Below are 26,466 nucleotides of genomic sequence, written 5' to 3'. Positions count from 1 at the left end.
AATTTCTAAAAACAAACAAAAATATTTTAAACCAGTTTTCGAGAAGATGCTCTGATCTTTTATTAAGTATGCATTTAAAGAAAGAAAAGATTCTTCAGAGGTCAAGATTAAATGTGTTTATTTCGAGTTAGTGGATACAATGGCATATTAGATACCAGCACTCCAAGCTATACCTATGTATTTGCCTCTAAACCTTCACACATTGTCAGTTTCCATTCCTCTAACAACTCACCACTGGGCCTCCTATTTCTAGCAAAATCATAGTTCAAATTAAAAAAAAAAGTAAAAGCAAAATGGATCACTATATTGTGCTTCCAGTGCCCCCAGAAGGATTATAATTGTCTCAAATAAATGTTTATTGTTTTTCAGTAAAGGGGAAAAATTGATAACATGAGCACTAGTAATGACATTACTAGAAGAGAAAGAACAGAACACAGATTAAAAGAAGCATTTTAAGCTGGATGAATTAGTTTCCCCTTAGTAAAAATAATCCACATATCATGGATATGACTTCAAAGTTAAATTGTTCAATTTGTGGGCCACACACTTAAGCGTATTGGCTAGCACATTTTTGCACCGAAACAGAAGCAATACAAGCTTTATGTTCTATCATTACACTTCCAGATTTTTCACTTAATATACCTGCCAACCTAATGATTCTTGCATGCATTAGAATTTGCTTTTGTAAAGTTAAATTTATTTTCCCCATCCCTCCCACTCCCGTAAACATTGCAATGTGAACTCTTCACCAAATTTAATGAGAATGTTGCAAAGGACAGCTCTGTGCCACCTCAGGACAGGATTTCCCTGTCCCCTCTCCAGACTTTAGATGGATCAGCAGTATTGATCGCATCTCATCTTACATGCAAACAGACTTTGCTCCCTTAATTTCCCCATGCCAGAGGCATACGAGTTGGCAGGAATGCATACAAAAATGGAATTAAAAAAAAAAAAAAGGAAAGAAAAAAAAAAGAAAGAAAAAGCTTTCTTGTTAAAGCCTATCGTCTTAGAAGGAATCCATTGCTTTGAATTCACTTAAAGCCTGTACAGGCGAAATGTGTTTCTTCTGAGAACCACGTCGAACTCGCGTCTGGAATTCTTCTGGCTTTTCTCTCTTTACAAGTGGCTTCTTCTCTGGAGCCTTCATCTTCCAAGACACAACAGGTGAATTGACTGCTGCCGTCCCATAGACCTTCTGGTATTTGGTTGAGGCCACATAGGATGCTTTTACCGTAAGGACCACAGCATTCATCAGGTTTTTAGCTGCCTGGATGAGTGATGTAGCACTGTCCAGCTAGCGTGGGAGGAGAAGAAGGAGATACACCTGGGTTAGTCAAGGCACAACACTCCCAAGGTGGTGCAAGTTCAGTTAAAACAATGCTTTGCTTGTGCATGTATACAGTACCGCCCAGATTATTACATTGTAAAGTGAATAGGCTACAAAGCAGTCACCTATATTCTCCTATCCCTACTCCCAAAGTAAAAAGACAAAAAGAAGATACTCTATGATGCAGAGCTTTCTAAAGTCCCATACCTCTAAAGATAAAGCCCTCTTTTTAGCATGTCAGAATTCCAATGTAACAAAAGTTTTCGAAAGTAGAGCATCTCATGTTATTATACTAGGCTGATTGTTAAGGGTGACAATTACCCAAATGTTTAAAAAGCATTTGGTTGGCGCTGAAGAATAAAAAGTTATAAAGGGTTACATCATAGTTTTATGGCCTCCCAGTGGAAGTACCTATTTATAGATTATTTGTCCATCCTGAGTTTAGGATTGGTAGGGTTGGCAAGCAGCTAAGCATGGGAACACACCCAGAGGTGTTCTGGCTTTTACTTAAGTGTTTATTGAACTTGAGTATCCATTTAACTATTTCCAGGTCTTGAATATTCCTCCAATAAAAAACATCAATAATTGTGTCGGGCTCTTGTAGGTCACACAGCATTCAACAAGACCCCGTATGCATGTGTTAATGAAATATAGATTTTGCACTTTGTGCCAGACACTATTCTAAGAACTTTGTATTTCCCTATTTAACTCTCACAACAATCTGGAAAGTGGCATTTATTGTCATTTCTATTTTATGATGAGAGAGCTGGTGCATGCAGAGGCCCAATAACTCCCACGGTTTTACACAGCTCAAAGTGATGAAGCCCTTAAAGACTGTTACTGTACCATACTGCCACCCTGTTGGGCAGGATAGATTAAAAAAATGCTACTATGACAAGTCACAACTCAGAGCACAGTAGGTTTAGAAGCTCATCCTCAGATAATCAGGCCAGGGGTTGTTTTTAGGTTACCTCTTTCCTGCTTTTAACTAGTTAAGACAGTGTGGTACATACTGTATATGAGGCCGTTCAATATCTATTTCAACCTTCTTCTTCCTTCACTTCCTGAACCATAGATGATGGAAAGGATCATCTACCTTTCCGCTAGGATTCTACATGTAACCTAGTGAAGGGAAACAATTAACAGCTGTACTGAAACTATTACTCCAGTCTCAGGGATGTTTGAGCATAGTTTGATTGTTCCTCCAACGTCTTGTGATACCAACTAAGGAAATGTATCCATTGCAGTGAAATGAAGGATCCAAGGAAGTTCCTAAGCAATGTTGTTCCTAGTTGTTGAGATGGTTTGTTGTATAACCTATAATTGGTGGACTATAGCTGCATTAGAGAATGGAAACTAACAGACAACCCTCTGGGTGCAAGGTGTTTTGCGAAGTGTTTAAGCTGGGGGATCCCAAACACTGTAGCTTTGACCTGAATTCAGTTTAGCTTTGTGTCACTTCTTGAGATCAAAACACATCCCAGGCAGTGACCAGTAACAGAAATTACATCTAAGTCCTCTGTGATGCTGTTGTCTGTTCCATATCCTTTATCAAAGCTAACAAAACATCATGCTGAGTTAAAAAAAATATTTTATGACAAATGAAACTCAATTCTACCACTACCAAATAAGCCCATAGCTTCAGATAATTGGGGAAAACAATAAAAGATGGTTTCTATGTATGAATTCTTTGCAATACCAAAAAACTGAGGTTTTACCACTAAGAAAAATAAAATTAAAAATCAGTATTTACATAGGCCCCACAATAACATAGAGAAGCAAAGTGATTTGTGGATTAGAGCCACAATTCAGCAAATATGATAATTGACTACTTTGTGAATGAAATCAACTAAATGGGCAAACTACTTACTCATCCACCTCTATTACACTGTACAAGGTGCACATATACCAAAATAACAGCTTAACCTATAATGTTTAGTTTATACAGCATAAGTCTCTAAAGCTAGCTAAGAAAAAGCAAATTCTAGATTAGTCATGTTAATAGAAGAGAAAGCGTGGATTAGTGCAGTGAGTCTGGAAGTACAGGCTCTGAACCAGCAATATCAGCATCACCTGGGAACCTATTAGAAATGCAATTTCTCAGGCCCAATCTCAAACTCTCTGAATTAAAAACTTGCAATCCAGGGGATTCTGATGCATGAAAAAGCTTAAGAACCATTGAATTAATGAAACCCAACGACTATCTGAAGGCTTATTTCATCCAATGATTTCAGGACTTTCACAAGTAACATCATAGCCAGTTATTTGACTGAATTTCACTTTTTCATCTTTTCCATTATACCACCCAGGTAGCAGTGAAAACAATGAAGGGAAGAGATAAAATAGTAAAATGTTGGGATAATTAGAAGATCATGGTTTCTTTTTTATTTTATTTATTTTATTTATTTATTTATTTATTATTTATTTATTTATTTATTTATGATTTTATTGGGCAACAGTGTGTTTTTCCAGGACCCATCAGCTCCAAGTCAAGTCATTGTTTCAATCTAATTGCGGGGGACACAGCCCACTTTCCCATGCAGGAATCGAACCGCCAACCTTGTTGTTTAGAGCATGCGCTATAACCAACTGAGCCACTTGGCCGCCCAAGTCATGGTTTCTTTAGAAGCTAAACACTATATTCCTTGGCCAAATGATGGTTCCCTAGAAGTCTGTCAGGTTTCAGAAATGAGTAATATTCATTCATAAAGTTAGTTAATTCTATTGTGTACTATGGGTAAAGAGAAGGTAAAATGATATAATATCAGGGAGAGTTCTGTTGATGTGCTTCAGAGCAACAGAATTAGTAGAAGTAGAAGATGACATGTTTATGGTATTGTTACATAGTTCTCCAAAAAGTGAGTCTTGGGATAACTGAGTGGGTCCTAAGAGAAGGCTTACAAGAAATTTGGAGGTTTTTACCACAGATTCCATTTTCAGATAGATGGTGTCTAATTCTGCAGCAAAAATATGATAGCCTGTCTCTTCTTCAGAACCCCTTTGCTCTCCCAGCCTGAAGCAGGACTCCTGTGAATAAACCTAATACATTGGTGGAGAGTGAGACAGCTCTGAAATGTAAAGCCAGTTAATTAATTCAAGCCACCTGGTAGGGCAGATACTGAATTTGTTGAGAGGCAAAGCAAGGAAGTGAAGGACCTTGCTAGCTAAACCTGAACAAATAGACTCCTATATAATAAGCCCAATCTAAAATTAACACAAAATTTGACTTTTTCTTAAAACTTGAATTTCCAAAGGATAAATTTTTTCCATATGCCTTAACCCCACTTGATTGATTGAGATCATTATCAGTACAATCCGAATTTGTTTTATTTAGAAATGAGTCTCCTTTATGCTTGTCCAAAACTGCTCTGAGACCTGGTTTCCAGGTGTCACATTTTGCTAAAAATTCACTTCCTAAAGAAAATACATTAAAAAGAATAAAGCTATATGGCAAGGTGATTTTTAAAAATACATAATAGCTTTCTACTTTGTAATTTATACTGTAACTATGACATTTTCAAATAAGACAGGCAAATGATTCTGTATAAAGTTTTAATAATAACATACGTTAATTGAACAATTAATTAGTAGAGGCTAGGCATTGCCCTAGTCCTTTTAATTCAATTGCATGATTTAAGTTTCCAAAAACCTTGAAGTAGGAAATATTATTACCCCCATTTTATAGGTGAGCAAACTGAAGCTTAGAAAGGTAATAATGTAAATTACCCCTGGAGTAACTGGCAAAGTAGAGATTAGGATCAATCAATACTCTCTCTCTCTCTCCAAAGCCTACCAACTGAACCACTTCACTACTTTTCTGAAGCATCATTTTATCTCTGGGTCTTGTTTTTATAGTTGACTACCTGTCATTCCAAACTAAACTGTCTCAATTATTAATTCTGTCTGAGTGGAAGCCTGTCCTTGAAACCTGGTAACGTTCTGTAAACAACATGACTACATCTGGTGAGAGCCTCCATCTCACCTGGTCAGAGCCTCCATCTCACCTGGTCTGTGATTTTTAGTCTCATGCTTAGAGCCTGGATTCTCTACAATTGGGTCTCTTGGCCTCGGCTGTTCTCCAGCTTCATGCTCAGTCCTTCACAGTCTTTCCTGGCCATTAGGGTGTCTTCCTGGCTTGGGCTCTCCCTCCTGATGGCAGTGCTTGGAATCTGAGCCCTGTGGGTTTCTCTTGTACTTGCTCAGCTTCCTGAAGCACAGTGTCCACACACCTGTAACAACTGGTTGTGCCTATGGGCTGGGCTCACCTAAGCTAATTGGTGTGTTCTATGCCTCCAGCTGGGCTGTCCTGGAAGCTTTGTAACAGCCTCAACAGTGGATCATATCTCAGCCATTCCTCAAGCTGGTTGGCATAGACGCTGACCGGAATTTTCTACAAAAAGAGACTTGTATCTTTTCCCACTTTAGGGCTTTTCTATTCCTACTGGACATGGCATTCAATTCCTATGTCTAGTCTAAGCGAAGCTGCTAATTTATTTATTTTTTAAAGATTTTATTGAGGAATTGGGGGAGGGAAACAGTGTTGGGGAATCGGGGAAGGGGAACAGACAGACAACTTGCTGTCCTTTTGTTCTTCAGTCTAGTTGTGGAGGATGTCACTTCACTGGCCCATGTTGGTATTGTGATCATCGCGCTCTTCCTGGGTGAGGCAGTCACTCACCAGCTGTTCTGGCCACTGCTGGTTGCTCATACCAGCTGCCAGCCATTCACAGTAGCTCACAGCAGCCCACTGCAGCTCCACTGCAGCCTACGCTGTCGCCGGCAACTCATGGCAGCCCAGCTCCAGGTCGAGCTGTTGTTCACCATCTTCATTGTAAAGGGCACAGTATCACTGTTCCTTATGTGGGATCCAAACCAGGACCCTGCTGCTCAGAGCTGGCATCCCAAGCCAACTCCTAACCAAAGCGCCACTCAGCCGGCCTGAGAAGCTGCTAATTTTTAAAAATACTTTTAAAAATAAGAACCTACACTTAGCAAAGGAGACCATAAGCCAGTCTCCAAACTAGATCTCCAACTTTCCTTTGTCTCATTCAATCTCATAACCACACGAGACAGGAAATTATTATGCTCAACTGAGATTTAGAGGGGCCATACAGCTTGTCCAGTACAGCATTACAAATGAGAGGCAAAGAAGCCAAGATTTAAACCCAGGCAGCCTAACTCCAGAGCCCATGAGCTAACCATCGCTCCATGCTGCTTCCCAGAGCCATGTCTGACAGAAGAGTCCACAGCCCCCAAATCTCTCAAGCCAGACTAATTCTCTCTATTCAATTTCATGGTGTCTGCTGTCCCAAACCACAGAAATTAGGCTTCTCCTAATTCTGTCATTATTCTTTTAACATATCAAAGTACTATTTTAAAAAGGCAACAGATGTTTCTGCACATCTTGTTCTATTAGAGTCCATGAAAAGCAAGTAAGGCAGGAGAGCTGTGTTTCAGCCATTTCTATAGAGTTTTTATCTTTTTCTGCCTCTGTTACCACTGTCTTCTTAATCCCGTTCAACTTCTAATGGATTTCTCTTTCGCTACACCATCCTCATTTTGTGTTTTGAATGGAGGGCAAATACTAGAGGGAAGACTTGCCTGAACTGTGATTCTTCTATTCATTGATCTTCGTGCTGCCTAATTCTTAAGTCAAAGCTGAAGACTGTTGTGAAAAGTCCTTAAAAGGACTCAAAATTTACAGGATCAGCTAAAGAGCTCTGACATCCCATGTCTTAAGTTCCATGCTATTTCATTAACATGGAGTTTATACCAGAAGGTGTCCAGTTTCCATAGAAACAATTGTGGCTGCATGACTCAATCACATTCTCTTTAATGAAAATGCAACTGCTTTTCTTGAAATGCTGAATTCTCATTTATTCTTTACCCTTAAGTCTATCCCTCCATCTTTCTACCCATGTATTTATTCATTCAAATAATTACTCAGACTCCTATTGTGTATCTATTTTGTGCCAAACACTATGCTTTAGTACAAACATAGATACATAAACTAAAAGGTTTAATACTCTGTGTAAAAAGTAGGATGTAAGGTGCTAAAGGAACAGAGGGAATAGGGGATCTACCTTGAGTCAGGTGGGGACAAGGTAGGAAAATACAGCTTCATGGTGCATGATATCTAAACTCACTTTAATGAGTGAAATAGAACATTGTTGGTGATTGGATGGTTGAGTGATAAAGCACCGCTCAAATTTCTAGCATGTACAACTGGGAACATATTGATATAATTAACCTATATTATAGAAATACGAGGGAAGCTGAGGTACTACAATACTGAGTTTAATGTTGGACCTACTAAATTTCAGGCATCTGTGTCATATATAGCTAGAATTATCAAAGGGACAGTTGAACTGATGGGAGTAAAATTCACGGAGCTAGATGTAAGAAACCACATATTTGCTTACACTGGTCTTCCTCACAGTTTCATGAACAGTGTTCTGCATATTATAGGCATATAATCTATGTCAGTTCTGTCTGATTTCTTCTCCCCTTCATGTTTGTTATTTAGTGTTTTTAGAGAGATAACAGAACACTGAATGAAATAGTGAATCAACATTATTTGATCACGTCAAAAAGTCCACTAAATGTACTAAAAATTCTCTTGGCAGTATGCTTTCAAGATCAAAATCAATATTCTTTTAATAATCAAAGGCATACCATCATCAAGACATCACAAAATATCTTAACTATTCCCTTGACAGCCAAGGCTACTTTCTATTCTGTTAAGTAATTAGCAATCACTCTTGATAATGGTGAGCTTCCTGGGGCCAACCGGCAATAAAATAAATGCAGTTTAGATTTAACAGCTGGTTTGAAAAACACACACATTAAAAAACAAAACAAAACAAAAAAACCCCAAAACATAGCAGAGTCAAGAGTGCAAAGTAATGTAAAAGGTTGATGGAAATATATTGGATTAACTACATATAACAGTATATATCTTAGGATATTAATGTGTGAGGGCCAGACATATAATTACAGAAGAGAATTAAAATTTCACTATGTGTTCTACATTAATTCATCTAACTATGCATGCAGAGATACAAATGCAACCGAGAAATAAATCTACTTTCAAAAAGGTTGATTATCTATTACCAAAAAACAACGAATCACAAATGGCAGTTCATGGAAAGCCCAGGTACACAGCAATCTGTCCTTGCATTAAAAATAATGCAAGTCTCATGAGACTCCTGGAGAAAGTAAGTGGAAAAAAATAAACCAAATCTATCTGAAGGTGATTTTGAAATATAAAAACTGAGGCTTTTGCCTTACCTCAAAAAGCTTAGCAGTGCCAGGGAGAGGAAACCCAGTCACATTTGGGCCTGGGCTTTTATTTTAATGTTCTCAAGTCAGAGCTAATGATTTTGAGAATGCTAAAAAGGTTCTGCAAAAATGGGTAGAGTCCGTTTTATCTCCCATGCAAGATCTTTCAATGGGAATAAATTTGTGTTTAACACAAGAACAAGAAGTATTGTAATGGGACTGTGCTATCCACATTCAAGCCTGGGGCAGTGTTTTGTGGGGAGGAAGTTGTGATGGGAGAACTGACAATAAACTGAAAGCAAACACCTTGAGAAAACTGGACTCTTTCCATTGGAGATGGTCATTTATTTATATTTAAGCAGTTATCTCCCCAAAATGACACACAAATTGCTTGCATGAAAGGAACGAGAAGAAAAAAAAAAAAAAGACTTTGCTACAAGTCAGCTTTGCTGTGAATGAATGGGAGGTTAGAAACCCAAAGTATTGGTGACTATTATCAGCCAAGAACATCTCATGTTTAAAAAAATCCATGAGACTTTGAAGAGATATTTGATCTCCTTAGAAGCTGTGACACATTTGAAATACCTTGAAATACCTGCCTACACTTTCTGGAGTCTATGTCAATAATACTTTGGAAAACTCAAGTAAGTCCAGGGTAATAAATAACTCGAGCAAACAAAGACACCCTGAAGAGGTTCAGCCTAATCGCATCTTTCCCCACTTCATGGATGTTTACATGCTTGTAAAGAAAGACAAGTCCTTTGTGGCAAGCCCTCGTTTCAGTGTTCTAGTACACTCACTGCCCTGTTCCTTATCGAACATCAACAATGAAATGAATTAGAAAAGCTAGATCCCTTCCTGTTAGGACAGTGACAGTGGTGAGCACAGGGCAGCAATATGCCACTCACCCCTTTGGTGGCCATGGCAGACAGTAATCAAGCCACGGTACTCCGCTCCCTCTGAATCTGCCAGGAGCCATGCTCAATAAGACATCTCTCGCTCCCTCCTCCAAGAGGTCAAAAACAACTTGACATGGTATCTACTGTACCTCTACTTCTACATTTAAATTAATTTGTTTAGTACCTTTTGTTTTTGTTACTGCTAATCAGATCACTGACAAATATTTTTATCTAAATGAGTCTGCATCATTACTTTTTGTTCCCATAGCTATATTTTAGGGATAAATTGTGCACTTATTGACACCATTGTTGCTAATTAATGAACTCATTAAGCAGAAGACGTAAGTATGAACAGAAGTGCAAAGTGCTTGGGGTGATTCTTTTTTTATTATTATTAGTTTCAGGTGTACAAAACAACATAATGATTAGACATTTACATTCCTTACAAAGTAATAACCTCAAAAAGTCTACTACCCCTCTGACACCGTATATAGCTGTTACAATACTGTTGACTACATTCCCTATGCTGTACTTTACATCCCATGACTACACACACACACACACACACACACACACACACACACACACACACACACACACACATACACATATATTTTTACTATAGTTAACATTCAATATTTTATATTGGTTTCAGGTGTACAGCACTGTGGTCAGGCATTTATATAATTTTTTTGGGGGGGTGACTTTAAATCAGGTTATAAAAATTAGCTGAATATATTAACAAGTCTGGTGTCTGAAGTGAAAATGACCATCACAGGTATGCTGTGATTATTGTTAAAAAAGAAAAAAGAAACTGCATTAAAACTATTAGTATTAGAACATTTACTGATACCTGATAGCTAAAATCCTGTGGGATAATTTCTGTGGCGTTGGATTAATCCCAGGGGTATTCCCATTTAATTATGTAAATGTAAAATATGTAAATATTTTACAACTTTAAGTAGTGCTTCAACCATGGCAGAAAGGCAGGCAAGAAGGCTGTTCTTTTTTCTGTAGGGCTTCCTTGAGTGATGCCAGGGAGGCAGCTGCTGCTCTACCAGTGCTGAAGGCCAGTTGTTAGTAAATCTGTATGTAATGGCTGAAGATTAAGTCGGCCAAGTCCTTCGCAGAAAAGCACTGCCATCTCAGTCAGGCTAAGAAAAAATCTTCACAGCGTTGCTGAGAAATTTACCAATTGGCTCTCAGGTAACTTACTCAACTAGACATATTTGTGTCTTCATTTTTAATTCATTTAGGTAGGTAGTAGCGCTTCATAGTCAGCAAGTCCACTGATTAACTGTCTTCATTTGCATTTTTTCAATTATAGGTAAGTAAACCTTGGGGACTCTCAGGAAGGTTTAATTACAGTCAACAAATTTCCTAAATATGGTTTAGAGCCATTTTTTCTCACCATTAAAGGCAGAATAGTTTTTGCTCAACCCCAAACAAGACATTCTTGCTAACCTTGGAATCCCAAGGAGAAGTGGGATTGTGTTGGCCCTTGGAAAGTTATGAACAGGCACCTCTGTTCATCTAGGCAGTCCCCACCTCCTTTTTCTATATTTCTTCCTCCTTGCACCCTTCCTTTTCTCATACTTTAGGATCTCCTCTCTGGGTTGTTCCCAAGAAAGAAATCTAATAGGAGAAGTGCCAACAGGTTTTAAGGCACACCCCACAATTGGGAGATATTCCTGGGTAAAGAAATTCTTACGTCACCACCATTCAAGGTTCATACCTTGTATTAATTCTTCGAAAGCTAAAGCTCCTTCCCTATAGAATGAGCCAGCTCGTAGACGATCAGCACCTTGATCCTTCCACTTCCCTCATTCTCCCTCCCTTGAGCAGTATCAGTATGACTGGGGGACAAATCTAAAACAAACCATTGTCCAAGAATCCAAGAAATATGTTTTCATAAAATGGATAAAAGAGCTATTCCTGGACCCTATACTATTAGAAGGGCGCAACTTTGTAGGAACATAGTATTTACTGATAAATGATGAAGGCCACTTAGCACCTTATGAAATGGCTCCTAGGCTCCAGCATGCAAAGTGCAAACGCTGAGTGAAGAATGGACCACAAGAGTCAAGGACCACAAGTTTGGGTGCTGGCTGGTGGAGGACGGTGCCTAGAAAATAAGCATAACTGAAGGCCTGGATTATTCTTCTTGATCCCTTCACTTCTCTTCACACTCCACCACTACCATTTGTGTCATATGGCATTATTCATATGTTGGGGGAAATACATTCCTATCTAGTCCATGCGCTCTTCTCAACAGGTGTGTGGGAAGAGCTGGTTAGAGCCTCTGTTGCTACCTGGGTCTTGGAAGAAAAGAGTAAAGAAGAGCAGAAGGGACGTCTCCTCCAGAGACTGTTTGCTACCTCTCCTCAGGATCCTGGTTCCCTCTTCTCCACCTCTTTCTTCCAAGTCCTGCGTTTTCTCTCACCTCCAGAAAGTCATTCTCACATTCGATGCTCTCCCTTGCTGCTCCCTCCTTTTCTAACTTTTCCTCTTATTCTGAAGGGAAAACCTGGGCTCTGGATTGAAAGTCCAAGTTTAAACCCTGATGGGACTGCTCATTGGTGTTCTTGAGGGCTACTGAACCTCAAATTTTTTATCTTTAAAGTAAAAAAAACAACAAAAAAACACAAAAACAAACAAAAACACATTTATTTAAGTATTTAGGTATTAAATGAGATCACGTCCTTAAAGCTGAGTGCCTGGTACATGGAAGGCCCTTAACAAATCTTCACTTTTATTATTACTGTGGTCTATCTTTCCTTAAGTCACCATTTGAGTCCAAAAGAGGTCTTTCTAAAATTATTTTTCCATTTACAACTCCCCCTCCTTACTTTCTCCTTTCAAGTATCCCCCCATCCAGCAGTTTGGACTCTCTCTAACCTTATTTTTACTGAAGCTATTACCACCCACTTTGGCTTGCTCTCAATGCCTGAATATGTTTTAGAGATAAAGGCATGGGGAAGTTCACAAGGGGACTAGAAAAGCACCAAAAAGATCTGTACCTTATCTAGTAGTACTGAATTGTTTACCTAAAGAAAAGGAGGAATCAAGATTCAGTACAAGAAAATGGGGCTTTTGGCTAAAAGTGTGATGCCCCAAATATCTAAGAACATTTAGGGCTTAGTAGGGGTTGTAGAAAGTCAAGATAACTCTCATTGGAGATAGAGGGAAGATAATCTAGCCTGAGGAGGTGATGTTTAAAGATCTAATTTAAGAGATATAAAAATAGTCAATGTATTATATTTTCCCAACTACTTATAGGACCTACAATTCCAAATATTCAGGCTGTTCATTTTGTTAAGATATTATTTCTAGATATTTCTTATTAAAAAGGAAATGATGTTTTCTGGAAAATGGAACACTGTAATTCATTTAAAATCTTATACTCTTGTCAGAACCCAGTTGAAAGCCCTAGAAACCTTAAAAATGGAGCTGCTTCTGGCCTAGAAGAGTCCATCAAACACTAAAGATCAACCTCCCAAGCTCTGGGTTTTATCTGCATCATACACAAAGACAGGTTCCCCAGACTTGTCTCATAAAGTCTTAAATCCATTTTTCTACAAACTGGGTTATTTTAAATCTTTTACTTCAGTCTTGAACTGAGCACCTGTCACATCCAGGTCACATCCAGCCAAGATTGGCCTATGTCATCATTAAATCCATCCATAAACTTGAGGTATTGAATCTCCATATTCTTTAGAGGTTCTTGAGAGTCTCATCCAACCGGCTTCCCAGAATATGAGTATACCAATCTTGCTGCCTTTGGCCAGACTGTGCTCACATTTATTAACCAAATAAGGTAGCAAAGGGCCGGTTTTGAGAATAGACTTTCTAAAGAAAAAAAATCCACTATGATTTAAAATCAAAGTCTAAGGAAGGACATTGTCTAGGCTATGACCTGGAAAGGTCAGGAGAGAGAAAGAAGTGGGACAGAGGCAAAAGGAAAAGAAAACAAAAAAACAACCAACCCAACCCACAATGGCAACCTGAAGAAGCCATATTTGTCGATGCTCCAGGCTTCTTCTAGAACCAATAGAGGAAGGATGGTTGGTGTGAGTCACATTTTCTGTCAGTTCTTCGTTGATACCTTTAGCAGACATGCTCAGTCAATAACAGTGCTTTGTTCTACTGGTCCTAGAAATGGTCTCAGAGTTCTTCTCAATACACAGCCCAGTCAATCACTAGCAACTGAGGAACGTTAGCAATCAAGATAAAACCCATTTACCATCCCTTCTATGGGCCTCCTAACCCCCCAACCAAAGGCTATGTTTTAAGAGTAGTATATTAACATCATTTCTCCCTCATTATCATAATTTTTTCCTCACATAATTCATAATGATCTCTTAAATATAATGCAGAAAATTGAAGTGAAATGTTAGAAACATGTAACTATAGAAAATAATTCACTAACTTGAAATTTCCACTCTTCTTTCATCACAGAAATGAGAATTACAACAAGAAAAAATGTATATCATTATTCAAGGGTTCATAAGAGGTCTTCAGTATAATGCATGGTTTAAAACCAGTAATTTTAATTAAATGAGTTTTAAATCTGAGTAGTTGATCCACATAGCTTTTACTAATTGAACATATTTTTCTGCCTACTTTTAAACATTTTTTGAGCAGACATAGCATAATACCCTCCAATTCTTTTTCTTTCTGCTTAGTCTCTGCTTTTCCCACTATAAGATGTACATCCACTACCAATTGTATCACATATTCAAATAATTTCCAAGTGCTCACACTGCAGTGTGTACACTGTCACAGGTTCAGGGAGAGGGCTCCTATCTTTAGTTCAGAAAACAATTCAATGAGTTATAAGCCTAAGTCTTTAACTTCCATCTAGATCACACTTCAGGTTCTTGCATGAGTTGTTACTTTCACAAATAAGATCACTTGACATCTAGGAAGTCATCTAAGCCAGGAGTCGGCAAACTGCGGCTCGCGAGCCACATGCGGCTCTTTGGGTACATTCTGTCTCAAAAGTTTGCCGACTCCTGGAAAAGCCAATCCTGTCACTCACAATTTAAAAATTATTCAAGAGCCATAAATATATTTTACATAATCACCATTATGTGAATAATATCCTTCACAAATTTTATAAATGAAACTATGATAGTTTTATTTTCATTTTCAATTTTACTTCAGAGCCACATGTATATACCCAAGGAGCCGCATGTGGCTCGTGAGCCACAGTTGGCTGACCCCTGGCGGCTCTTCTATCTCGAAAGTTTGCCGACTCCTGATCTAAGCTTCTGCAGGCTTCTCTTATTGACTCTTCCCAACATTCCAGAGACAGGCAAGAGCTCTCTGATTAACTCCACCTCTACCCAAAACCTGCTCCTCACACAGTCTTCTTAGTCTCAGTTACTGGCAACACAGCTCATCCAACTGTGTGGGTTAAAAACCCCAAATCTTAGGTTCCACCTTGTTCTCTCTGACCTAGCATCCAATCTGCCATCATATCCTGCCTACAGCATCTTTGAAATCTATCCATTATTTCACCTCTTCTTCCCTTCATTGTTACCACCATGGCCAAACCATCTCTTGCTGGATTGTGCAATAACTTCCCATAGCTCATTGCCTTGCTTCCCACCTTTTACCTCCCAGTCTATTTTTAAACAGAAGCCAGAAAGATCCTGTTAAATAAACTCACATAATGTCATTGTTCTCAACCTTGTCCGGTGGATCCCCGTCTCAGTCTGAGTAAAATCTGAAGCTATCAAAATGGTCTTCAAGGTCCCGTATCATCTGGAAGCCAACAGTTCTCATTTCTCCTTTGTTCACTCCTAAATACTGGTCCCTTGGTGTTACTCAGACAGGCCAGCCATGCTTACACTTCAGCACCCTTGTATTTATTTACTTCTCTGCCTAGAATGCTCCTCCCCAGATACCTGCAAGCCTTGGTTCTTCACCTTCATCAAGTAATCAAATTTTCAGCATCTTAGTGAAAACTTCCCTTTTCAAATGGCAACTTCATTCCCACCTTTATCCCCTCAATTTGCTTTCCTCTTTCTCTGTTTTAATATTTTTTTCATAAACTTATCACCATCCAAATACATATTTTCTTCTTGTGTTTACTGTCCCCCACCCCCTGCTATATCTCAAATACCTAAAACAGTGTCTGGCATAGAAGTCTTTCCTAAATATTTGCTAAGTGTTATTGAATAATGGCAACTCTATGGATGAGGAAATAAGAGATGGCAAGCTTGTCCAAAGATACAAAGTTGGAGCAAAATGCCTAATCACATGAAGCCAACCCCTCCACGTAATCGGCCTGTTCATTCTTCCATGGAAGACTACTCATAAACATGATATTGGCAGGAGTTGGGATTTAGGGACATAACAAAGATGGCAAACTGCCTAAATTGTAATACAAATCATATTACCTCTTCCTCTTATGTGTCCTCAGAGGTAGGGCATCAGGACTAGGCTTTGCTCAGAAAACATCCACAGTCTTATTCTTTGTGTTTATTGCTTTCAGTGAATAAAAGTCTGAGCTTCCTTTAAGAACCATTTCACCCATTAATAGCATCTATAAGGCACTGAGCTGTGTTTGTGAGGTACAGTGCTGGTGTCTCAATAAATTAGGTCTAATCTTCAAAAGATATATAAGGTCCCTACCATCACTCCTTCTTTACATATGAAGAAACTAACATAGAGAAAAGTTAACATTGTTGTGAACTTGGGCTCACAGAATTCATACGACCATCAGTCCACTGTGACACAAGACATGCAGTATTCCTTGACTGGGATTTCACCAAGGCCTTTGCTCTGAACTCTTTATTTCTGGCTATTGATGCCATTTATCTGGCCCTAAGCATGAGTTATGGTGGGTATTAACGGTTCAAAGACGGAGTCATGTGAAAAAGCAGTGATGAGGTGAATTTCCTTTTGGCACAAAGAAAAAAAAGTAACGCCAATTTCCAATCTTGCAGTCATGATTCACACGAGGTATGAACTAGGCAGGTGGTAGGAACATCACTTTCTACTTACTCATTTTGTTGCGAACAACTAAAAATGGCATCTATATGTTTAAAGAAAACTTGATTAAATAACAATCTCTCATTCTCTTTTCCTCTAGCCACCATATATACCACTTCTTATTTATCCAAACATTATGAAAAAACTTTATTCTAAATTTCTACAACATTGCCTTTTTGTCTGCCATGTAGCGGGCATCGTGATATAATGAGAGGTTGATTGATATAATTTCTAAGAACCCTACATATATATTAGTATCTACCAATTCTGATGTGTCGGTAATGGTAACAGCTCTTTCCTCTATTACTAGTCTATGGGTGGTAGCAAAGAAACGTCCTTACATTGCACAAAGTACAAGATTACCCAATAGAAACTGGGTCTAATCTTAGCTGTGCCAGTTATGAACTGTGAAAGTTTGGGGCACTCTAGTAACCTCTCCGAGCTTCTATTTCTTCAATTATAAAATGTGGTTATTAATAGCAACATACTTTCATGAGTTATTCTGAGGTCCAAGTGGGAAGGTAAGTCAAACACTTTTTAAAATTTTAAATACGTATGACACTATAAAAGATTATTGCATAACTTCTGGGTACCATTGGAAATCCTTTTAGAATCTATCATAATTTATTGGGTCACCTGGAGAACTCAGTCCCAAGAAACTGTACAGGGAAGAGTATTCCAATAGATGCCAAGATAGTTTGAGGGCATCATAAGCCCTACAAAGACAAGAACAAGATACTTCTAATAGGAGGTAAGCTTTCTTCTTCCACCTGACAGTGGGAATGACTAGGGATAAAGTATGGGTGGGATAGGGTAGCTATAATCTCATTTTTCCCATTTATGGAGAGTGGTCAGGGAATGTGATTCTCAAAAAAAAATAAAACACAGGAACCTACTACTAGGGACCTAAGAACTGGTTATGGAGTGCAGCCCAAAAAGAGATACAGAAGGTCAACCAAAAAAGGAGGTAACCCATTCTCGTAATATAAGCAGCCAGATCAGCCCTGGAACTGTCCTTGGGGATTCTAGCTTGATTCCAATTACATTTCTTGCTAGAATCCAATGAGTTGCTTATTTAGTGCTTTATCTTCAAAAGCTTTGTGTGTATGTGAAAGTCTTGTCTTCAGAGCTAGTCTTCTGGCTATTTATAAACAAGAACTTCCTGGTCTTTTATTGGCATGTTCTCCACAAAGACTAGTACCACATATGCCACATGGGATTGGGTGGACATTTCCCCAGTGTTTAGTCAACTGGGAGATGAATTCTCAATTTAGGCTGCCTCTTCAATTGACCTATAAGACAGCCTACTGACCAGTACTTCTGTTTATTGGGTTAATGTACTTTGGATATACTCCAGATCTAATACACATTGAGCATCTCAAGAAATTAGATCTTTCCTATATGTTACATCACTTAATCCTTGCCAAAACAAAAAAAAAGTAATAATCAGTTTATCCTCACTATCCAATACATGAGGGCTTTGAGAGAAATAACTTGCTAGCTAATAAGACAATTAGCAGGGATTTAAATGCATGACTTCTGTTCCCAGATATAGGGTATTTAGCAATATACCAGAGCCCCACTGCTCTTGAATAAAATAAGAAATAAAGGGCATTTAAGGTGGTTCCCCTGAGAAGCCACGATACTTCCCCATCCAGGGATTGGCCTGGTTTGCAACCTTATCTTCTGTTTCTCCTGGAGTGACTGTACTTTTAGGGAAAAAGCAGTAAAAGCAGAGGGTTCAGTTCAATCTAAAACTGGAAATATTTTTTCTTTGGTTCAACAAAGAACCTCTATAGGTGGACAAAATATTGTCTGTTCCCTTGCAAAAGAGGTTGAGCTATACAGGAAACTCTCAGAACCAGAGATTAAAGGCCAGAGACTCTCAAAAGGCTGGAAATGCATAATGGTATTGCCAAAAATCATAGAAAAAAATATTAGGGATTCCTTTGAAAAAAAGCTTCAAATCTATGAAATTGGAAAACTTCTTTGAAAAAAAACCAACTTCCAAGAAAATGACAACTTTTAACCACTGAATAAAGGTAAACATTAAAGGGTTGGAGAAAGTGTCATACAGTACCTTGCCCTGACTAAAAATCATGCTTAACATTAAGATGAAAGCTTCCTGAGGGCAGAATCCCTGTCTGGAGTCCCTGTGAATCTAGCCTTTGACAAAGTTAAATCACCTCCATATTTATTATAAGATGTAAAGGCCACCTCATTAATTCTTTATCTGATACACTAAAAAAATGCCAAAGCAAATTCTTCAAATACATTACAGCTACACCTTTGAAAGAAAGTAATCTCTGTTATATCTGGAGTCTCCACCTGTTATAGCTCTCCAACTTTCTTTAAAAAAAATTAAAGGATGAAATATTCTATTTCTATCTACAACTTGATTGGTTTCAAGGGCTCTCCCACGCTCCTTTTAGCATTGCAGTGCTAAATACTATCTTTAAAACAGTCACATAAGTAATCTGGGTCTCGAGGAGACCATCCACCTGATACATTTCTTAATATATTAAATAAATAAATATATATATATATATATATATATATATATATAAACTATTACTGTTTTTTTCTATTTTAAAAATATTATTTATTATCTCATCAGGTGAAGATTAGTAATACACAGAGAGAACAGCTAAAGTGATATGCAGTGATACGTAAAAAGGGTCTGTTAAAAAAAAGTGTAATAAAAACAGTTCAATTGTTTTAACCTCAATACCCTTGTTTGCAAAAAGCAAGAAATTGAAGTCATTTTGTCTTGTTTAAAGTTTTAAACAACATTCTCACCAAAGCCCTTGATTGCCTTTGAGAGTAGAATTGCCCATGTCTCTAAGAAAGGAAGATTGAGGGTAACCAAGGAGGGAGGTGGATAACAATCTTTAAAAGGTGCATTAAGGTGAGGGCAGAGGACGATTGTGAAGGGTTCTCAAGAGTCTTACTCTAGGAAACTTCACATCCCCACCCTGATGCCAGGATTGGAGTGGGTATTTGGCAGCTGAAACCGAAATTATCTTCCACCTCTCCAGAGGGAAGAAATAAAAGCCCCCCTTTCAATAGTATGTATGTCCTAGGTGAAAGGTCAATGTTTCAACCAGATTTATGGTTCTCATCAAGGGGCTGTTTTGTTTCCCCACTCCAGGATATACAGAGGGTGCCAACAAAATGTATACACATTTTAAGAAAGGAAAACTATTAAAATTTTAATACTCAATATATACCGATAACAAAGATGAATACAAGTCACATTTGACTTCTGCAATCACAAGAGGTGCTCAAAGTGGTTACCATCAGTGTCCAGGCACTTCTGATTATGGCGAACTACTGCTTGAGCAACGTTGACAAAAGTGTCCACTTGTATACGTTTTTTTGGGCACCCCCAGTATTTAGCAATGTCTGGGGACAAATGATCACCACTACTGGGGAAAGAAGTTTACTACAAGCAACTAGTAGGGAGACATCAGAGGTGATGCTAAGCATACTACAATGGACAACCACAACAAGCCCCACCGCCCCCAACCCGAACTGAGAATTACTCCGACTAGTCTAGACTAAAATAGCCTAAAGGAAATGGCCAAGAGGTCTCCTAGGAAAGGGCCTAAACTGACTTCAAGTCTTGGAAGCTCTCACGTAGCTCACAGGGCTTTCCTCCCTACATTTCCTAGACCAGTACTTTTTCAAAGTGTGATTGATCCTAGAGTCATAGGCATCAAAAATATTTAAGAATAAAATGCAGATTCCTGATCTCCAACTTGAGTTTCAGAACTGTGGAGGCAGAGCCCAGGAATCTCCATTTTAATTTGCTACCCATGTGACTCTTCTATAGATTAAAATTTGAGAGCCACTACTTTACTTCTCTGTTGAGGTCATTCCCTTAGGCATTTTCAATGATTGCCTATCTGTAAGTAATTCTTCTAGGACTCCCAGTGACAAAAGAATGCAATCTTCATGAAGGCTGAGACACCAGGTGGTTGTATACTGCTAAGAGTGAACTGGCATCTTAAAATGCTTAACCATAAAGATTGGAGGACTATGGGTGTAGCTGGGCCCTTGTTAACTTTCTAATCTTGACTTCCTGTTGAACTCTGCGGTAATTTCCAGGGGAGGGATGCTAATAAATAGAATAGCCATCTTGGAAATGGGGCTCTTGTTTTCTCATGTGGGTGGCTGTTTGGAGTGTGGGTTGGAAGGGCACATTCACATACTCCTGGGTTGACCTTATTTTCTTTTTCTTTTCCCGAATAAACCACTTTTTTTGGTGGATTTTCTGAAGAGTAATTTAGCCAGTCAACAATACCACTGTATGTCCAATGGCTCCACTGGGGTTGACATGATGAAAGAGGACAAGAGGGCACCTACATCATCAAAAAGACTCTCATCATTTGGAAGAGACAAAATAATGGGGGGATAAAAAACATTAGCTACCCATTTATTTAGTACTTCTATATTTTGGGTACTATGCTAAGTTTGTGGCACATACTAACACATTTAATCCTAATAATGCAATAAAGTAAATACTAATATCATTCTCACTTTAGAGCTGAGAAAAACGGGGCCTCAGAGAGGTTAAGAAATTTGCCCAAGGTCACACAGCAACTACTGGAAGTCAGAATTCAATTTGCGTTCCAGTTACTAGAGGGTATCTATGGGCAAAAACTGCCAACCTCCACCTAACTCTCCTCAGCTTTTTTCAGATTCCTCAGCGGATGTAAGAAATTATTGAGGTGGGGGGACAGATGTTCCCAGGAAATCTCCTTAAAGGATGCTAACACAGCTAAGAGAATGCCATTTTGCCCTTTCACCTCTTTTATTCTGTCTGTATGGAAAATGAAAGGTTGGAGAATTAGCAGTCATTTTGGACCAAAAGATGAGCTTGAGAATAGAAGCCCTATACTAAGGAGCACAGGCCATAAAGTCAGAAAGGGTCTGACTTGATGCCAGACTCTGGGCTCACTATACTGGCCCTGAACTATATGTATATGGAACTATTCTGCGTGAGAGAGAAATAACTCTATTTGGATGATTTATCATATGGAGTTGAATCTAAATCTAATTAGAAAATGTGAAAGGCTTTATAAAATTACTAATACTATTATTCGGTATTAATAATTTAGGATATTTAATTAACAGCAATATTTCACATCTACATATAATTAACATTTTAATATATCATAACCTTCATGTTGGAATGCAAATGAAACCAACCATGTCACTGGGCCCTTACTTTTAAATTCCTCTATAAAATAAATTACTAATTTGATTAATTCAGTTCTTTTGAAAGAAATTCTATGTTTCCACAATATAATCTTTAAAAACTCTATGTAATGTACCAGGAAATTTAAAGTAAATTACAAAGAAATTCATTAGCTAGAAAAAAAATTAATTCCTTGATTTTTGGCCCTAAATCTTAGGTAAATAATACACTTTGAAATCTAGTATTTAAAATTTAGTCAGATGCTTTCACATAAGAATGAATGAATGAATGAATGAATGACAGATTTCAGAATCATTTATTGAAATTTTTCAGTGTAATAATTTATTACAATGGAAAAAACAATGACAAAGGAGGTAATGTACTAAGCACACGTTAAGCACTCTCTGTGCGAGTAACCAGAGAAAAATGAAGACTCAGATATATTTCCTGTTTATAGAGCTTACAGATATTAGTTGGGATACATAAAATTAAATGCTATTATATTGCAGTGTCATACCAGGATTGACAGACAAAACCCATCATGCTGAGGGGGAATATCAAGGGAGGCTTCCTGGAAGCACTACAATACTATCAACCACTAACTTTGTGACCTCCAGGAAGTTACTTCAATTCTCTGAACCTCATTTTCCAAATATTTCTAATAAAGGTGACAGTGTCTCCGCCATAGGATGATTGCAAAAACAGACTGAATAATGCATGTTAGAAACTTAGTGCAGAGGACTTCCAGTAAGATGGTGGAACAGACAGATGCTGTGTCAATTGCCTCCCAGGATCACACCAAAATTACAAATAATTTATACAATGTTCAACCTCGGATGTCCCCTGAACACTACATGAACAGAACCTCTAAATGAAGGACTTAAAGAAGAGGCCATGTTGAGTCTGGTGATCTATCTAATACATCAAAGCAACCACAGAGTGACAGCCAGAATGAAGAAACAAAGAAACATGTCCCAAGAAAAAGATCTGAAGAAACCTCTAGAAATGGAACTAAATGAAACAGAGGTATCCAATCTTTCAGAGACAGAGTTTAGAACACTGATGATAAGAACATTTAAGCAACTTAGTGAGGACATAAAGAAGGATAGAGAAATCATAAAAAACAACCAGTCAGAACTAAAGAATACAATAACTGAAATGAAGAGCACACTTGGAGGAATCACCAGTACATTAGATGAAGCAGAGGATCGGATCAGTGATTTAGAAGACAAAATAGCAGAAATCACCCAGTTGGAACAATAAAAAGAAAAAGAATAAAAACCATTGAGAATAGTTTAAGAGACCTGTGAGACAACATCAAACGCAACAACATTCACATCATTGGAACACCAGAAGGAAAAGAGAAGAAGCAAGGGATCAAGAATGTTTTTGAAGAAATAATGACTGTAAACTTCCCTACCCTGGTGAAGGAAATCGACATGCAAGCCCAGGAAGTGCAGGGAGTTCCAAACAAGCTGAACCCAAAGAGGTCCACATCAAGACACATCACAGTTAAAATGGCAAAGGTTAAAGACAAAGACAGAAACCTAAAAGCAGCAAGAGAAAGACAGCAGGTTACATACAAAGGAACTCCTATAAGACTAACAGCTGAAGGTCGGCCGAGTGGCGCATTGGTTAAGAGCTGGCTTGGGACACCAGAGGACCCTGGTTCAGATCCCACATATGAGGGCCAGTGACACTGCCCTCTGCAGCTAAGATGCTGAATAGCGGCTCGGCTTGGAGGTGGGCTGCCATGGGTCGCTGGCAACGGCGTAGGCTGCAACCCCTGCTGCAGTGGGTTGCCATGGGATACCATGTATAGCCAGCAGCCAGTGTGAGCGGCCAGCAGCCGCCGTGAGCGGCCATCCAGAGGCCAGCGACTGATCTGCCTCACCCGGGGGGAGCGCAATGATGGTGCCAACTTGGGCCAGTGAAGCAACATCCTCCACAACTAGACTGAAGAACAAAAGGACAGAAACTTGTCTGTTCCCCTTCCCCCAATTCCCCAGCGCTGTACCCATCCCCCAATTGCCCAATAAAAATCTTAAAAAAAAAAAAAGACTAACAGCTGTCTTTCTACAGAAAGTCTGCAGGCCAGAAGGAAATGGCAGGAAAAATTTAAAGTGATGCAAAATAAAGGCCTACAACCAAGATTGCTCTACCCAGCATGGCTATCACTGAAAATTGAAGTAGAAAGGGTTTCTCAGAAAAGAATAAGCTTAAAAAATTCATTACCACCAAGCCAGCATTGAAGGAAATGTTAAAAGGGTATGAAACTAGAAATCAATTATAAGAAGAAATCCAGAAAGCACACAAATACATGGAGTCTGAGTAACATGCTACTAAATAGCAAGTGGGTCAAAACAAGATCAAGGAAGAAATTAAAATCTATCTTGAGAGAAACGAAAATGAAAACACAACAACCCCAAATCTATAGGATGCAACGAAAGCAGTCCTAATAGGGAAATTCATAGCAATGCAGGCTTATCTAAAGAAACAAAAGAATCTCAAATCAACAGACTATCTTTACACCTAAGGGAACTGGAAAAAAAACACAGCAAAACAAGCACAAAGGAAGTACAAGGAAAAAAATAATAAACACCAGAGCAGAAATAAATGAAATAGAGACCATAAAAACAATAAAAAGGATCAGTGAAACCAAGAGCTGGTTTTTTGAAAAGATAAACAAAATCGACAAACCCTTAGCCAGACTCACCAAGAAAAAGAGAGAGAGGACCCAAATTAATAAAATCAGAAATGAAAGAGGAGAAGTGACAAGAGATACCACAAAAATACAGAAAAATGTGAGAAAATACTATGAGCAATTATATGCCAACAAATTTGACAATCTGGAAGAAATGGATACATTTCTAGAAGCATACACTCTACAAAGTCTGAAGCAAGAAAAAAACAAACTCTGAACAGACTGATTACTACAAAATAAATTGAATCAGTAATCAACAAGCTTCCAACAAACAAAAGTCCTGGACCACATAGCTTCACAGGTGAATTTTACAAAACATTAAAAAAAAATTAATGCCTATTCTTCTCAAACTATTCCAAAAAATGCAGGAGGGAAGGCTCCCAAGCACATTTTATGAGGCCACTATTATTCTGATCCCAAAATCAGACAGATATTACAAAAAAAGGAAACTACAGGCCGATATCCCTAATGAACATAGATGCAAAAATCCTCAACAAAATACTAGCAAACCAAATTCAGCATCACGTTACAAAGATCATACACCACAATCAAGTGGGATTCATAACTGGTATGCAAGGTTGGTTCAATATCTGCAAATCAATTAACATAATATATCATATTAACAAGATGAAAAATAAAAATCATATGATCATATCAATAGATGCAGAAAAAGCATTTGACAAATTACAGCAGCCAGCTATGATAAAAACTCTTAGCAAAGTGGGAATACAGGTATCATATCTCAACATAATAAAGGCCATATATGAAAAGCCCACAGCAAACATTGTACTCAATGGGGAAAGGCTAAAAGATTTCCTCTGAAGATCAGGAACAAGACAAGACTGCTCACTTTCCCCACTTCTATTCAACATAGTTCTGGAAGATTTAGCCACAGCAGTGAGACAAGAAAATGAAATAAAAGTCATCCAAATTGGAAAGGAGGAAATCAAATCGTCATTATATGCAGATGACATGATACTATATATAAAGAATCCCAAAGACTCCACCAAAAAACTGTTAGAACCGATAAATGAATTTAGTAAGGTAGCAGGATACAAAATTAACATTCAGAAATCAGTTGCATTTGTATACACCAATAATAAACTATCAGAAGAAGAAATTAGGAAATCAATCCCTTTTACAATTGCTTCAAAAACAATAAAATATCTAGGAATAAATTTAACCAAAGAAGTAAAAGACCTGTACTCAGAAAATTACAAGACACTGAAGAGAGAAATAAAAAAAGATACAAATAAATGGAAAAGCATACCATGTTCATGGATAGGAATATAGTTAAAATGTCAATATTACCTAAGGCAATATATAGATTCAATGCAATTCCTATTAAACTACCAAGGACATTTTTCTCAGAAATAGAACATATATTCCTAAAATTTATATGGAACCATAAAAGACCCCAAAAGGCCATGGCAATCTTACGAAATAAGAACAAAGTGGGAGGTATCATGCTACCCAAATTCAAATCATACTACAAGGTTACAGTAATCAAAACAGCATGGTACTGGCATAAAAGCAGACACATAGACCAATGGAACAGAACAGAGAGCCCAGAAATAAACCCATCCACATATTGTCATTTAATCTATGACAATGGAAGCAAGACTTTACATTGGAGTAAAGGTAGTCTATTTAATAAATGGTGCTGGGAAAATTGGACTGACGTGCAAAAAAATGAAAATGGACCACCTACTTATGCCATACACAAAAACAAATTCAAAATGGATTAAAGACTTAAATGTAAGATGTGAAACCATAAAACTCCTAGAAGAAAAAAATAGGGTCTAAATTTGCAGACATTAACCTCAGTAGTATTTTTACTGATATATCCCCTCAGGCAAGGGACATAAAAGAAAAAATAAACATATGGGATTACATCAAACTTAAAAGTTTTTTCAGGGCAAAAGAAATCACCAATAAAACAAAAAGACAGCCTACTGAATGGGAGAAGATATTTGCCAATGATACATCTGATAAGGGGTTAATATCCAAAATTTATAGAACATTCATTCAACTCAACACCAAAAAAACA

The 26,466-nt window shown here is 38.0% G+C and overlaps 1 protein-coding gene across 1 annotated transcript in view; it reads right to left on the bottom strand.

Moving 5' to 3' along the window:
* Window positions 1-35: 35 nt before the first annotated feature.
* LOC109377936 (catenin alpha-2) overlaps window positions 36-26,466 on the bottom strand; it is a gene marked incomplete at its 5' end in the record, with an annotated part of 49,938 nt that continues 23,507 nt past the window's right edge. Inside the window, one exon of the mRNA XM_019634411.1 lies at window positions 36-1,294. Within this exon, the coding sequence (XP_019489956.1) occupies window positions 1,007-1,294 (288 nt within the window). The remainder of the gene's footprint in view (window positions 1,295-26,466) is intronic.

Source organism: Hipposideros armiger, unplaced genomic scaffold (genome assembly GCF_001890085.2).
Source record: "Hipposideros armiger isolate ML-2016 unplaced genomic scaffold, ASM189008v1 scaffold_1641, whole genome shotgun sequence".
Lineage (NCBI taxonomy): Eukaryota > Metazoa > Chordata > Mammalia > Chiroptera > Hipposideridae > Hipposideros > Hipposideros armiger.
The sequence above is the reverse complement of the archived record's forward strand: the minus strand, read 5'-3'. Positions and strand labels throughout refer to the sequence as shown.